General features: G+C 36.4%; 1 protein-coding gene across 6 annotated transcripts in view; it reads right to left on the reverse strand.

The window, feature by feature from the left end:
* The window catches only part of FRYL (FRY like transcription coactivator), a 162,994-nt gene that overhangs the window by 46,235 nt on the left and 99,458 nt on the right, over nt 1-17,301 (reverse strand). For all 6 annotated transcript variants that reach the window (XM_084204382.1, XM_084204381.1, XM_084204380.1 and 3 more), the window contains 15 exons: nt 16,716-16,984; nt 16,101-16,296; nt 14,992-15,116; nt 12,771-12,828; nt 11,269-11,360; nt 10,025-10,197; nt 9,412-9,572; nt 8,787-8,897; nt 7,771-7,925; nt 7,434-7,533; nt 6,180-6,348; nt 5,136-5,395; nt 3,844-3,984; nt 2,646-2,814; nt 1,278-1,362 (listed from right to left, as the gene is read on the reverse strand). In XM_084204382.1, coding sequence (XP_084060508.1) covers nt 1,278-1,362; nt 2,646-2,814; nt 3,844-3,984; nt 5,136-5,395; nt 6,180-6,348; nt 7,434-7,533; nt 7,771-7,925; nt 8,787-8,897; nt 9,412-9,572; nt 10,025-10,197; nt 11,269-11,360; nt 12,771-12,828; nt 14,992-15,116; nt 16,101-16,296; nt 16,716-16,984 — 2,264 coding nt within the window. The remainder of the gene's footprint in view (nt 1-1,277; nt 1,363-2,645; nt 2,815-3,843; nt 3,985-5,135; nt 5,396-6,179; nt 6,349-7,433; nt 7,534-7,770; nt 7,926-8,786; nt 8,898-9,411; nt 9,573-10,024; nt 10,198-11,268; nt 11,361-12,770; nt 12,829-14,991; nt 15,117-16,100; nt 16,297-16,715; nt 16,985-17,301) is intronic.

The following is a 17,301-nucleotide window of genomic DNA, read 5'->3' on the forward strand; positions in this document are numbered from 1 at the left end:
ATTCTCTCCTTCTGGCAAGTCCAAGATGTATAGGGTGCATCTTATCAAGAAGCATATACCCTGGGGAGGTTTGAGACAACCCTACAGCATTCGCCAAAACTCAAGAGACTTTCCAAACTGCATTCATTACTTTACAAGTTTCTTCAGCTTGAGCCCCTATAGCAGCCAACTCCTTGTCTGTGCCTTGCTAGGCTGAATTCTGAATGAAATCTTGCTTTCCAAGTTTCTGAGATTTACTATCATACAGCTCACCCCAATTTAATTTAAGTATTGGGGTTGCCTTTACCAGTATGTTTACTACTCTAATTATATTGACATAATTATCCTAAGGAAGGAAAGAAAGTGTCCAACTGGGAAACTATATCAGAACTGTAATTATTAAAGCTCTCAAAAAAGTTGTCAGAAACTTATTTACGAACTTATGACATAGCTGCTTCTTGACAGCAATGGCATACATGCACACTTTTGCTCATGCTAGTTACAGTCTCCACTCCCTTTTCACTTAAAAGGTTAGTTATCCATATTAACACAAAATGACAGCATGACCACAGTCAGTTACTGCTGAGCTCCAAGTACACAGCCTAAGTCTAAGTCTAAATCAACTGTTTGCTTTCCATCAGCCTCACAGTGTCTGACAAATTTCTCCAAAAGATTATATTTAAATAGGTCAAAAATTAGGGATGGAGAAATCTGTTTTAAAGTTAGTTGTAAGGTATCTTGACACAGATACCAGGCATCCAAATACCCCAGTTAGGGAAAAAAAAACTAGTAACACATAGGCAGTGCTCATTTCCAGTGAGGTAATAAACCAATCTGCGAGTCATATAATCACGTAATTACTTGAGTTGGAAGGGACCTTAATTTGGTTCCAACCCCGCTGCCATGGGCAGGAACACCTTCCACTAGAACAGGTTGTTCAGAGCTCTATCCAGCTTGGCCTTGAACATTTCCAGAGATGGGGCATCCACTTTTCTGGGCAATGTGTTCCGGTGTCTCACCAACCCCACGTTACAGTGTAATGGTAGTTCCTTTAGGCACCACCAACAATATAGCTGTAAGCAATACAATGCCTGACCTGGACTGGAGGTCAAACTACAATTGAGGCTGCTAGTGTTAATCCCAAATAGTATTCCAGTTCTGTTGACATGCATGCCATTACATGGAATGTAATCCCTGCAATGAAGACATACCTGGAGCTGCTGAGATGGGAGTATTTAAAGTACCTAGAAGGAATTCCTGTAATTCAACTAACAACTACTCTTTGAGGAGATACTTACTTCTCTTCAATACTGTCTTTCATGTGTTTACTGTCAGGGTTGCCATCTGTGGGAGCCACCATTGTATTGCTACTAGAAGTGGTACCTGTGAATTATGGACAAGGAAAAAGGCTGGTGAATAAAATGGAAAAGTAGTCTTAAGCATTACAAGATCACCCTTATTTACTGGTCCTTGCCCAGAGCCCTAATCAGGTTTATTCTACAGCAACTGGCACAAATACAAACTGAGCCATACAAACTACTTTCACGTGCAATAAAGGATTGTGAGCTGCTACCATAATTTCACTAACCGGAAAAAAATTAAAATTATCTATTCCAGGAATCTCTAACTCTTCAATGTGAATCAAGTAGAAAGTTTTTTAAACAGTATCTAGAGACCTATTTCCTTTTTTCCTGTATTATACACCTCACAGTAATCTGTAAAATGTAGTTGAACTTTGTTATCCAGTTAATTCAAACCACAAACTCATTAAGGATTAAAACCTAATAGCCTGTGGTGAAGCTTTTCACAGTTTTCTTTTAGGAGAAATTTGCAAGCATCACATTGAACTGACAGCCCCAATTGGAAGCAATTTTGCACCCTTCCAGCCTTTGCCATTCTAAATAACATTAAGTGCAAGAGCCCCAGAAATTTTTTCACAGTTTTTAACACTTCCAAGAATAAGTGCCAATGCATCCACCTCATGATCCAGATAATACCATGTGATAGGTCCAGGCTGCCTCATAATATTGACAAATTTTCAGCACAGAAGTTAAGGCCTTGCTTAGATACCCTTCCCACATCTGTGTCTTTTGCAGCTCAATTTGACAGATGGAAACTCCACCAAAACAATACTACTTCTCCCCCCATTTCTCAGCATGTTCTTTGACTGAAGTATGAGGTAGACATTTTTGGTATGTTCAGCACTTTGGGGGGTTTTTGATGATTGATCTATCGTTAATAATTTCTAGATAAATTTTCCTAAGTAAGTGAACTTAAATCCTCTTGAAACAATTCCTATGGATGCAGTTTGTATGCAACAACTTAGATGGATTTAAAATTATATACATTTTCCCCATGGTTTTACTGATTAGACATGAAAGTCATATAATGAGGGTAAACAGGGCAAGGTCTCGGAACACAGATGAAGTCTGATGCACATATTAAGACAAACCCATCCCTTGTGAACCTATCAGATGTTCTTCAGTAAGAACTCTGGGTACACCAAAATCTGCAGATACTGTAAAACAAACTTCTAAGCTGTTTTTTAGAAACAGAAGCTTGCACTCCTATTGAGTATTTAAAAATGCACTCCAACTGATTGATGGCAGCATATTTATAATTATCAATAATAACAGTTTCAATGAGTTAAGTCAGTAAATGCTTACCTGAAGTGACAGAGGGGATTTTGTAACTGGATGTAATGCGGTAATATGGTGGATTATCCATATGGGTGACTCCTGAACTGACAGGATCCGTAAGCTGAAGTTCACTCACCAACTCTTCTAGTAGTTGCATTGTTTTGTCTCTACCCAAATAAACAATGACTTTCTTTACCTGCCATAAAAAACATATACAAACATATATATATATATATGCATTTATATTAAAAGATTTGAATGCCACAACTTGTTAGAATCAGTATCTAGCTGCACTGAAAGTAATGATACATGAAACTTACTCCAGTTCTAAAAGCAACCAAAGTTGCTTTCCTAGCTGTCAACAGCAGGAAGCATGGGAAATACATCACAACAGTAAGAAAGTAAATCTTCTGAGTTCCAGTCTTCTGACAATAAAGTTTGAAAGTATAAGATTTTCTTACAAATGTTTTAGCAGCACCTGAGATCAACACTGGAATGAATGTATTCTGATATAATTCCTTTTTGATATTTCACAGTTCTGTTCTATACTATTTATTTCCCTGCATATTATTATATTTTTCTTCATGCTATCCTGCAGTGCTCTCACATACATTTTCACATAAAATAAAATAAAATTGGTTTTGAGGGTGCTTGGGATGGTTGGTGAGGTTTTTTTTGGTATAATACTGGTCATGAAAGAATGATGCTCTGCAGGGTATAATTGGTGCTTTATTTTCCTGTAATATTTATCTGCTTTTTAGGAATATACTAAATTACTAAATGGGAAAACAATTGTTCAGTGTGTACTCTTATTAAAATTATTCCAAGTTTAGCTATCAAACTCTTAAGATTTCTTTTTATGACAAAAGAAAATAAAATGCTAGGACATATGTAGATTTTAGTAACTCTTTTACATTTTTTATTACTTAATTACTAAATAATGTCTATGGTCTTCATATAGTCCTACATTCATTCCATGAATGACAAATTAATTGGTTTAATTGATTGACAAATCGATTCTGTAATTTAGACATAGATATCCAAAGTAACGCAAACAAAAGAACTGAATTTGATTTGTTCATAGTATTAGTGGTCATAAAATACAGGGTGGAGATTTTGATACTATAAATCCTACCTCACATTTTTATTTGGTGATCTTTGCTGCTAGGCAGACTAACTTTTAAAATATCAGTAAGCACCAATGAGAAATCTGTCACATACTCACATAAGGCAAAAGGCTGGGTTCACTGTTCACTCCACAAATACTGATCAAGAAATGCAAAATTATTTTCAGATTCTTTGGCCAACTGTCTGCCAAAGTAGTCCAGACATTTTCTATCTCTGACCAAGCCACTTCATCACCGTACTAGAAAACAAAAAAAACGTATGTCCTGAAAACTTCATGAGAAAACATTGTACTCAGAAATTACCTGTACTGATCAAGTGAAACAGGCTCTAGAAAAAAAGAGACATAAATCTTGTAGGAAACAGTTGCCTTTTTAATGTTCCAGAATGATGTTTTCACATGTATTTTTAAAAACATACTCTGGAAATAGCTTTTTCTTTTATAGATATAATTGTATAAAAATATATCTAAAGATATGTGTATGTATTTTATATCCCATTGATATATAACACATTAGACTGAGGAAGCTGGGCCTTTCTAGTCTAGAGAAGACTGAGAGGGGAGGGTCTCATTAATGCACATTAATATCTCAAAGGCCAAGAAGATGGTGCCAGAGTCTTTTTGGTGGTGCCCAGCGACAGGACAAGGAGCAATGGGCATACACTAACAAACAAGAAGTTCCACCTCAGCATGAAGAAGAATTTCTTTCCACAGAGCGTGGCAGAGCACTGGAACAGGCTGCTGAGGGAGGTCGTGAAACTTCCTTCTCTGGAGAACAAAATCCCACCTAGACAAGTTCCTGCGTAACAAGCTCAGGGTGACCCTCCCTTGGCAGGAGGGTTGGTTCTGATGATCTCCTGAGGTCCCTTTCAACTCTAACGATTCCATGAAATTTAACAGACCCAGTCTCCCAGGTGCTGAATAAAGCTCTATGAACCACAGACTGAAAAGAGCTTTTAACTGATAGTTCAAAACATCATCTCTCATTACTAGGATTCTCACTGACAGGAGCATTGCATGTGAGCAATACTCCTCTGCTGGAAGTAGCCATGATAGGAAGGAGAGTCAATCAGGTAGCAAGACAGGTTCCAAAACTCCACTTTGAGATCAGGCAGTTAGTATCAGGCAGATAGTATTCTCTATCCAGCTAGACATCTATATTGCAAAACATTAGTTATATACCATCACAATACATAACAATTACTATGACATTTATGTTACATATTTCTTGGAATACCTCAAAACCATAGAGTATAGTTTGGGTATACAAAGCACCTCCACAAATATGAACAGTACCTCTTGAAAGCTTGGTGACAGAGTATAGAGTTTTCCTGAATCCTAAACAGAACAATCCACTGAAACAAGATAAGCATGTGAGTAATTTATTTTACCTTTGCAGTCATGTACATCAGATTGTTCAGAACCATAGCTGTAGCCTGTGGTGATCCCCAGCCTTCTCCTCGTAACCATCGTCTACTGTTCACCATCATTTCTCTGTCTTTCAGAGAATCTTCTTCATCTTCATCTTGCCGACGAATGGTTGGCAAAGGTTTCAAGTCCACCAACTCAATATTGTTCATCCATGGCAGCAGATAATGCAGCATCACCTGTCTCCCAGCTGGGTGAGCTGTTTGGATTCTCTGACTCACTTCTGCCATTCAAAAATTAGGTACATACACGAATTCCAAATCAATAATGAGAACTGGCTTGGTGACAACAACAATCATGAGCCCAGCACACCATACTGATAAAATGTCATGCTGATACAGATGTGGTTTTTTTTAGCGACTAGTGTAATTTCACAATGATAAAGTCCACAGTCTTCAGCAGAGCTAACTGAAGACACTGCTGACAAAAAGTGACAAGCAGTATGATGAAGAAATCAGATTAGCATGCATATATATGTGTGTGTGTGTATGTACATATATTCCTTGAATTGAAGGAGGGAACTGAAAAACCTATGGCATAAAAATGTACCAAGTTGGGCAAAAAAAGCACGTAAAATTTTTTCTCCCTTTATTAGTCCTAGCAGGTTTTTTTTTAATTGATGTAAGAGGTTATTATTCTGCAATTGTTTAAAAATGGTACAGAATAATGTATTTAAGCAATCTACAATAAATAACACACAAAAGGGAACAATGAATGAATTATTTTTTTTAAATTGCAAATTATTTCTATAATGTGATTTTCCATGGTTATCAGAAAGTCAGTAAAAATATTTTTGATTCATGTTCTTTTACTTTGAATATATTTCAAACACAAGTGAACAAAAACTGTCATTTAGTAGGCTTTTTTTTGTCTCTATTCAGTATGATGATGTTGGTGTCCTGATTTTAGTGAATTACATATAAATCAGTTATTGAAAAAAAAGAATGACACATTTTGTACAATGCTTTTGACTTGATTAAGTTCTTAGTTTTGTTTTAAAATCGTACCTGAGAAGATAGCAAGTGTCAGCTCAGGATAAGTCCTTGCTAATTCTTCTGACAGTTGATAATATGACATAGAATACAAATGTGGCAAAGGAGAAGGCTGTCCCAAAACCCCATCCATCCGCTGAACTTCCAGTTTGTGAGCGTAACGGAACATCTTTGGTTCCAAAATCTACAACAGTAATGTTCAGAATTTGAACCTAAGTATAGAACTACTGTAGAAATTTTTATACAAAAATCACTTAAGTTCATGTATCTATTCTCATTTAATGTTTCTTACCTATGCAGATCTCCAAATATCTACAGCATTTGCTAACACTGTGGTAAATTAATAGAAGGCTAGCTAAGATACATTCCACAGGATGAGTTTCCAGCAGTAAAGTTCCAAAACTTGCTTTCACAAAATACCATCTTAAATACAAAGTTATCCATAACGAAATGAGAAATACTATTTAACATTTGCATTTCCATACAATACCAATTTTTGCTCATCTATGAGACATGGACAGGAACAACACAGTCTGATGTGGTAGAGATGCAGCAGGAGGCTAAAGCACTCTGATACTTTAAAAATAAATTTGGGCTGATTTTAAGAAGTAGCGTCCACATGAGAAGAAGGATGGGGATGATGTATCAATAAGGGTGTGACTTCAGTGAGGACTTTGCTGTTGAATTTAGCTGACCAAAAAAACTTTGAAAAAGACTTAAGGTCTGTGCTACTATCAGCACAGATTTTTAAACACTAATGCTACCTTTAAGCTTACCCCTAAAATGACCTAAAAAAGGAATATACGAAAGTAAATTAAATGGGTAACAAGATCTTAACTGTCATCTCTCCACACTGACAGATGAAAAAATGTTTGGTAATAGTGCAAAAATCAGAAAACGGACTGTTACCCCAGCAGACAACGAAGGCTGGGGAAGCAATCTGCTTCTCTCTCACGTCTTTTGGACAAATGGACCTAATTATCACTCTGTTTCAGGGCCAAATCAAGAGAGTCCTGATTCAGGTTGTTTCTTGAAAAAGCAGGCATTATGAAAATAGAGGTCTTGAGTGCATGGAAACAGACAGACTTTCAGGAAAGTCTATTTGTGCCAGGTAAGGATCTGGTTTAACAATGTACTAAAATATAGAAGAAAAAAAACAACATTGTATTTCATTACTGAAGACAACCAAACAAAAACAGATTTTTTTTTATATACAGGACAATTATTATTTTAAAAGAAAAAAATAATAATCAGAATTAGCTTACAAACCTGCAATAGTTGCATAGCAACTTCATAGATAGCCCTAGTAGAATCAGCTGCTTTAAATAGTATCAGATTCAGGAGGGTCACTGTATCACACTGGTAATCCCTAGGAAAAAATGGCAAGTATAAAAAAAAAATAAAATTACATTTGGTTTTCTAAGATTGAATTTATTTAAGTTTAAGGCATATGATTGGGGACAGAATAACATTTTCAGAAGTTTCTCTAGGAACACAGACACACAAACAGTGATGATCTTTTCTCTCTGTGGAAGCAAAACTCACAGTTCTACATAAAAGCACACTGAAAATGGAAGTTTTAAAGCTTTGAAAAATGCTGTAGTACCTGTTTTGGAACACGCTGGCTATGGCTTTAAAGCAGCCGGCTGCTACCCGCTTGGAACCTGTGTAGCACCGGTCAACGGCCCAGTACATGAGGTTACTCTGGTCAGGATTGAGTTCCAAGAGCAGCATGACTGCCTCACAGCCTAGCTGGTGAACCTAGGAAAGAGTAAAATATATATTTTAAAATGTATAAAAAAAGACCAACTTACAAAATGGCATGAAATAGGAGAACAACTATTTAAGAAAGCTGAAACCTTTGCGAACATGAAATCTGTTCCATCCAAAACCAATGACACCACAGCCTAAAGGGGCAGCAGATAATTCTATGCACACAGTCATAAATTACTGACACAAATAACTAGAGATCTACTGACTTTTTTTCCCCCTTCAGTTCCAAGGCTAGTTTGAGCTATTTACTTTTTTATGTCTTGCACAGAAACACTGCCCTGAAAGCACTAGATACAAAGAAGCATTTAAACACATGCAAGAATTCCAGTGGGATACAAAGGATACATTTGCATGGAGACTTGCACCTTTCCTGGAATCAAAGTAGCCCCCAGGAGCTGTATTTTTATGTAGTCCTAGCATTAGAGGGCAATAGAGGTCCTGCTTTCAAAGCTTACCTTGCTCTTTAGATGTAAAGCTGGGTCTTACTAACTCCGAAGGACCCCAAGGAATTCTACAGTCTCACAAGAGCTCATGTTCAGAATCTCACCTCCTTTAAATTTGTGGAACACCTGACTTATTACTATCACTTAACATGGCTGATCAGTTGTATATAAACAATATACCGTGCTTCACCCCTTGTCCTTTCCTCTTCCATTCTGTTTCTCTGGTCTGATTAGGGACCACCTTCCTCAACAGGGTGAATACACATGAAGGACAGTGCAAAAGCCTGTCCTACTAAAACAGCTTTGAGCTTAAGTAGAGCGCTTAGGCAAATCTGTCTGCAACTCACTAAAACATGTGTCTGAGGCACTGATAGTTGCAAAGTGATGTTGATATTGCTTGTATTACCTTTTTATCTTGTGAATCCAAAATATTATCCAGCCATTTGTATAAATAGCCATCAGATGAAAGCCCAACATTGTCTGCAACAGGGCCACAACACAGTACAGCAGACATAGCCTTTGAAAAGCAATTGAAAAACACATTTTAATAACTCAGATCCAGTTATTCTTATTCAGTTCATTAAAACATCAGATAACTAAATTCTGTTAAGGGAGAAAGACCAGGGGTAATAAAAAATGTTTAACATCTTATTCAAGAAATTATGAAATCATATTTTTCTCAACTTTCAAATACAAGGGAAGATCAATACTAAAATGCTGACATATTGAAGAGTTAATACACCATTAACCAGTTTCATTGCCAATGTACATTTAGATGAAAGCCTTTAACTTAAGCAAATGAGAACTAAAGTCAGAAAGTGAACATGCAGTAGTGATTGTAAGAAATTTCAACAGCAAGTGAAATAGTCACAGTATGGGAAAAGCTGAACTGACACAAATACACATGTAAGCAGAAGGAATAAAAAGGTGCTAAAACATGGATGTGAAAACCCCATCTAGAAGCCCAAATGTTAAATTTGCATCGTGCTGACATAACGATCTATTTCCAAAATTCAGAAGTGTTAAAATACCTTTAATGCACAGTATTGGTGTCTGTTTATTCGCATGTTTCTATCACTGTATCTGTCCAGGGGAGTAAACATGATGCTAAAAGGGCCTGCCCAGTGACTGAACAGCATAAACAGGCTGTGGCGTAGACTCTGCTGTGGAAAGACACTTCTTCTCTGGTGAACTGTAAGAAAAGCACACAGTTATACACAGTCCCCTTGTAATTCTTTAAGATAAAGCATGCAACACAAACAGACCCAAACTATGAATATAAAAGGAAAACTCCATGTAAAGACCCACTATTATTTTAACACCATAATGCCTGGATGTAGGTTGACTACTGTCCTGTTTAATGCAAGTAGTGTACAAGAATAAGCTATTTATTACAGAACTATCTATTACAGAACTCAAATACATAGACAATCAACAGGGCTTTGCCAAACAGTACCAAAAATCTCTTTAAAGTAATACTGCTAAAGTTATACTCAAAACTGATGTCACAAATTATTTTAATATAAGTATTCTGAAAGTTCAGATAAGAAGTGCTTTTTTGTTTAGTTTCTGTTTGGTTGGTTTTGTTTTTTTTAATGGTACTGCATATTAAATACAGTCATCAGAAGTTACGTTTTTACATACCTGGAACATTTTGTATGATATTTGCCACTAAGGCACTAAAATGGCATCGGATATCTTTCAATGTATCAGAGTCCTTTTCATTTTCTGCTTCTAGAAGTTGTCTTGTTAGATCAACATACTCAAGTAAAGTGTTGTTGAGGGAATGTGTTTCATTATCAAGGCCACCACTTGCACTGAACAAATAAAATAAATTTAGAAAATCAAAGAGCACGGTAATTAAATACAACATTTGAAAATCATCCTTATGCTTTTTATCTTTAAAAAACTCAACACCCTCCTCACTGCAAATACTTAAATCAAAGTAATTTCTTCATCCAGCTTCTACTTCAATAGAGAATTCCAATAAAAAACTCCAGTGAAAGCAAACTAAGAATCAAACCTAATTACCTGAAGTCACTTATTGTTCCACAGAACTAGTTCTTTTACTGGGGACAAGTGTTAAAAATATTAACTAAAATCTCCAAACACAAAGTCCCTTCCCCCTCCCCTAGTGAGAACCTTAAAAGATAAGAAAAAGAATAGTTTTAATAGTTGGACTCTAAAATATAGACATTTCAGCAATGCTTCTGAGGCAGTATTCTGAAATACACTTGAAGATAAGAATTTCACACATATATTGTTAAGGCTGACAAATACATGTCTAAGCATCATTGTCAAACAGAGTGGGAGGAAGGGGCCAACCATCTCCTAGACTACTTGTTCTTACACAATTCCACATGCATAGGAAAAAATTTCCTAGGGACTTTTGTAAAACATATGCCAAAACAACTTCTTTCAAAATGTCCCTACACAAGCAGGGTAAACTGAGGGAAAAAAAATCTCAATAACCAAGTTAACATTCTCCATCCTTCAGAAGTTCAACATTAATGAGCAGTAGCCTTCTCTGCGTAGGATGTGCTGACTAGCACCAGCACTCCAAGTAAGGCAAAAGTTCCTGAATTATCACAGAACAGTTACAATTTGCACAAGTGGTGCAATGTTTGAGCACACACAAACAAAAAGGACCATGATGTACTGCCTGTTCAAAGTATGTGGAATAGTAACATTTTAAATAAAACATAGAACACACTGGAGCGAGAGGGATTAGAAAGCCAGCAAAATTCTGAGTTTTATAAACCCGTGTCTATTTATTAAGTGGTATACTGAAACTCACTGATGAATTTTGCATGCTTGTTATACTGAGTCATAAGTCTATCAGTGACAATTCATGAACACCAACAACTTCTCATGTGTGCTGCCCCTACCTGTGACTAATGACACCAGCATCTGCCAACAGTTCAAATATTCGTACTAGTTGTACTCGTAAAATATCTCGACGCCTGCGCCGTTTCATGTTCTGTCCATCAGAGAAAACACAAAATTACATGAAGCAGAGGAAAAACTAAGTAGAAAACCAGAGTAGAATATTAAAGTGTTATTATATCTGTACTACAACTGGCATCTGTTATTAGAGGTGCCACTCTTTTAAGATAACTTACCAAAATTGCTAACAAGTTTAATAAACCAGACAGTGAACAAATGTTTTCACTGCTGCAGCTCTGAGATATACCAGGTTTGCTGTTACATGTATTATCCAGTCTCTTGTCACTAAGTGCAATATATAAAACAATGAAGTGCAAAAGGCAGTCTCCCTAAATATTTTGAGAGGTGCTTCTGTCTCTCTGCTCCACTCTCATGAGACCCCTCCTGAAGTGCTGCCTTCTGGGGGCCACAAGTACAGGAAGGACATGGGCATATTGGAATGGGTCCAGAGGAGGGCTGCAAAAATTGTCAGAGGGCTTGAGCACCTCTGTTGTGAAGAGAAGCCGCAAGAGCTAGGGCTGTTCAGCTGGGAGAAGAGAGGGGTCCAGAGAGATCTCATTGTGAGCCTTCAGTGCTTAAAAGGGGCTTCTAAGAATGATGGGGACAAACACTTTAGCAGGGCCGGTTGTGATACAACAAGGTGCAATGGTTTTAAACTAAAAGTGGGTACATTTAGACTAGATATAAAAGAGACACTTTTTATGATGAGGGTGTGAAACTCTGGAACAGGGTGCCCAGAGAGGTGAGAGATGCCCCACCAGCAGAAATATTCAAGTTCAGGTTGATGGGGCTCTGAGAAACCTGATGCAGCTGAAGATGCTCCTGCTCATTTCAGGGTGGGTGGACTAGGTGACCTTTAGAGGTCTCTTACACCCCAAAATATTCTATGATTCTATGATTTTGTGTGTTGAGTCAGGCCTTCTATGCAAGCCTGACACAACACACAACAGTACAGTAACATTTTGAAACAGAAGTGATGCTCCTTTCTATCATTTTCATTAGAACAGTCAGGTGAGTTTACAAACTTTTTTACTAAAAATCACCACCAGCAACACCAAACCTCAACAAAGTTGGTGGACAGTAAAACTCAATTCTATGTCATAGGTACCACTAATTGTGGGAATGTCACTGATGATATAACAAAGTAACAATTGTGTAAAACTATGATTAGGTTAAAGAAATTAAAAGAATGTGGAAAAGGTTACTGTATTTTTTCATCATTTGAAACAAAATCTCTTGATACAGGAATAACAGAGAGCTCAAACATGAAGCTCTTCTAATAGAAACACTTCACAATAATTTAAAAAAGAAATATTTCACCTTTTTATCTGTCATATTGACTGTTTTTATATGCACAAATTAAAAAAAAACAACTAATGCTTACTCTTTGTGAAAAGACAGTTAAAACTGTACTGAGTATAATGGAATTTAAATATTTAATTACCTCTGGCCTTCTTTCAAGTGCTTCCTTAATTATAGGATGTAATTCTTCTATTAGTTCCCTGAATTAAAATAATTAAAAGGATAAAAACAAACATTAAATTAGCATCTCAACTGAAATATGTTTCTCAAGAACTAGTGTTACAACAGAAGTTAAAACACCCTCAGGTCTTCCTTCTTTACCCGTAGCCTTTAAAAGCGAAGTTTCCTAGAAAGATACATTCCTAATTTAAAGCAGATTATTTCATTAATGTCCAAACAATTATCCCTATATGTGCATTCTCCAAGTATTATGGCTTATTTCTATCAGAGATAATTTTCATTTATTTTCATACTAAGAGTTTAACAAAGTCATGTGGTGCAAACAGATATCATTAGGGGGGAAAAAAAGATGCTGGCAGCTTATCATACAACGCCCTTTCAGCTTTTATGATGCATTTAGTTGTTAATATTGTTTCTTTAAGTCCAGTCATAATACACTAACAGAAGTTAGACCAGTCTCTTTGAAAACTGAAACAGGTTTTGACAGTGTGCTTACATTCCCCATTTGTTCTGAAGCTCCACAGTCTTTATCACTACTTGGTTCCTTCTGCCAAACTAAGATTCTCTTATGATTTCAAAAAGGAGGCAGGGAAAGGAGATCTGTATTACGGAAGTATACAGACAAAATACTAAGGTAAAATACATCTGGTTTACTTTCATCTTTGTTAAAATAGGCACTCCTGCCTCCAGATTTGTTGGAGTGGACACATTCTTCTACTTCCTGTGGTGCTGTAATTGAGATATATCAAAAGCATAAACCACTTCAAGTTTTCGTGGTAAATGACTGACTCCACTGATACCTCATGCAAAGTTCTTCCTTCAGAGAATGGGTCCAGGTGATCAGAATGCTGTACAAATGTTTGTGGTGTACTCATTCACAAGAAAGTTAAGCATGGTTAGATATTGTTATGCATTTTCTTTCAAACACAGAAACACAGAAAATAATTTGGAAGAAACTTTTTTGTGCTAAAATACAGTAAAGGGTCAGCTTACAATAGAGATCAAGAGATACCTAGAAGAATGCATGTGATCAGCTACACAAAACAAAAATATTATTCTAATAAATTTATGTGGATTGCATATATATAATCTATAATGAAAAAAGTTCCTGAGAAGACATAACAAGTGGGGAGGAACAGTGCCTAAAACCACAAAAGCTAACACCAAAACAGTGCAGAGCAGCAATGGGGAGGGGTAGGCTTCAGCTAGCATCTGGTGTGAGTACATACACTGGACAAAGAAAAAAGCTGGTTTAAAAAAAAAAACAACCACATTCTAAAATTATAAAACTGATGAGGATCAGATCTTTTTTTCTTAACTTGCTGGGTGAGTTGTTTCTAATTCAGAAATCAAGGATTTCTGGCAAAATTATCTCTGAAAGCCTTTTCTAGACTTTACAGCTGTTAAGCAGCTCTTCAGGATCATGGCACAAAGTCTTGCTTTACTCCTGGTAGCAAATAAAGTCAGATATCGTATAAAATTATAAGATTATCAAGGGATATAAACCAGAATACAACAATTGAGAATTAATATCAATATTGACTTTTTATCTATGATAATATGGGACACAAGTGACTGGAGAGAAGCATCATCGGATTCAAAACCGACAGTATTAGCAATTCCTGGTTCCTTCTACAGAAGCAGCATTGGTTGCTGTGTATGGTACAACTTTATAATTCTCATAATAACTCTCATACTCTCAACTTTATAACTCTCATAATCTCTCTCAGCAGCAGAGATTGGCTGCTGTCAGAGAACATCTAATGGCCTACCCCAGGAGGTTTTCTTGCCCTCAGATGCTCTCTCTCTTCATTCACCCTCATAAAGAGCAATTGGCAATACCAATGAGGAGAGTTTGTCAATTCCTACAAACTGGATTGTAATAAACATTTCAAATGTTATTAGTTCACACAATCTGTTCTTTCAGATAAGGGCAGCTTTAAATACCAATAAGCTGTTTATTCCTTCTACTAACTTCTTTTTCTTTATGCAGGCATGACCTCCACATAAAATTCTTACAATCTCTATCATGCCTCTAAATGCTAGAAAAGACAATCAGATGAGAATCAGTTGTCACAGCTTTCTAAAAATTCTTAAAAGGAAAAAAAAAAAATAAAAAAAGAGCTTCAATTCCCCAGCTTTGTAACCAATTAGAATAGAAACAGATGAAACACAACAGTTACCTAAAAGCTCCTGGGTTGGTCCTGCCAAGTCCCAGGACAAGAGATTCTGTAATTTCCATGCTCTCAGAGCGCATCATTGGAACTATGTGCTTAAACAGGGAGGAAGGGGATGGAATGCCAATAATCTAAGAAGAAAACCAGAACAAAACACAATGAAGTAGCTACCACAAGGTGGTGACATGAAAACATCTGCTGTAATTTCACAGTCTATTCACACTGGACCAGTAACTCAAAATTATAAAAGTGGAATTTATCTTTGACATGGAAAAGATTTCCTGAAATAGTAAAGTAGTATTAACTATTTCTTGCATTACTGAAATTTCCTAGTCAGATGACAATGAATTACACAACACGATATACAGATGCTTTGCATGTGCATGTATCTGCCCTCCTTGGGGAAGAAGTAGATTTCTGGTGTCCAACTCCTTAGACTCAGGAGTGGTTCTCAAAGAGAACAAAGTCTCTAGTCTATAGTCTATAGTCTATCTAGTCTATAGTCTTTCAGGCTATAGTTTGTCAGCCTTAGGGAAAGTATCTTGGTAACAAACAAGTGGAACAGGGCTTCTGTCAAAAATCTGCTGCACAGTCCATGAATTATCTTTACGTCTGTTATATCTTTTGCAGGAAGCCAAAAAGGAGATAAACAGAAAAAAGCAATAAAGAGGGAAAAAATCCGTAATCTGAAGATGATATGAAGACAAAAAAGTATCTGTGATCGGGAAAATACAACAGGATACATCATGCCTGAATAGGTTCCTGTTTCAGTTACTGAAGTGAGAGGCTATTTGCTCAGAACAACAGAAGTCTAATGACAGCAAAACCACCCATTTAACAGCAAACAAAGCATTTCCTTATTACTGCTAGATAAGATTTTGAGATTGGGTAAATGTCTTCATTATGCGACTGGATTTGCTTTAAAAACATACCACAGATTGGGAAAAGCAAACTAAAACAGTATTCTAAACAAATTTTAAAAAAAGGTATCCTAAAAATATTTTCAAGACAAATGATAGCAGTTTCTAATCACGATAGTTCTTATAGAACACCTCTGGTATTTCTATTTTCAATAAGATGTAGACTTATTTACAGAAAGTATTAGAAGAACCTACTCTTGAATCAATGCTATAACCACTGTCTGGGGTAGACGCCAGCGTCTCAGGAGGGGAACATCTCACAGAGCCTGTGGAAGTGGAGGAGTTTGAAGAAGATGCTGCACTGCAGCAAAGAATCAGGTAGTTTCTCCAGAGCCCAATATAGGAGTCACTGCTTGTAGTAGTATTTACTTTCTTTGCATTGATAGGGCTGCTATTAAAAAAGAAAGAGAAGAGCTCAGTAGAGTACATCAAGCTTACCACATTTTACTTTGGTTTCCTACTGAATTTATTTTTCTATTATGCATATGTTATGACTTCCCAAATTGTTAACATAGTAAACTCTGAATAAGTTATTCAGAGCAGCCTTGTACATCAATAATGCATGCTTTTATATTCAAATGTGCTGAACTACAACATGGCCAAAGGCATTAATTAATGTTACTTGCAGATGATATTTTATGCAGATAAATCTGCTTTAATTTTTTTGTTATATAAAGCTAAATTAAATCCACAGACAATATCAAGAATTTGTTACCTCAATGAAACAGTAATGACCCTACAATGATGATAAATCTTGAAATAATACTCAATATATATAATATACTGTATTTACTTTAGAAATAAACTTACTTGATATCCACTTGTGGAGACAGCAGCTGAAGTCGTGTATAAGCAAATGTCCAAGCATAGCTTACAGCTGTTGGGCAGTGTTTTGGAAGATTTTCCTGCTTCATGAAACTTGAGAGGCTTATAATCCATGGATCTTGGCCTTGAGTCACATGTGCAAATATCCAAATATGTGAGGGACTGACCACATCAAGGTGGTGGCTGATTGGGGAGGAATTCCAGTCAGCCAGAGTTTGTAAATCTATTGAACTGGGACAGTACAGTAAAGTAGTCTGTGTGCACAGAAAAGACAATGAGGAAATATTTAATACCTGTGTATTTTAAGCAACAATATCTTTTGTTATATATCTAATAAAGTATCAGTATCAAAAGCACACGTGTAACAGAGAAAAAAGTAATTTATGGGGCTTTTTACAGATCTTAATGTGAACAGCTATAGAAACGTTTGTGAACAAACGGGTATTAGGAAACAGCAAATCCTAGAAAAAGACCTTTTCATGCATAAAAATTGAACTATTCCTAAAGATTTGTACTCCAAAAGCCTTGCTACCGGATTCCAATCTGTTTCCTAATCCTAAAATCAGAAGTT

This window comes from Fringilla coelebs (genome assembly GCF_963513975.1).
Source record: "Fringilla coelebs genome assembly, chromosome: 4".
In the NCBI taxonomy this organism is placed as follows: Eukaryota; Metazoa; Chordata; class Aves; order Passeriformes; family Fringillidae; genus Fringilla; species Fringilla coelebs.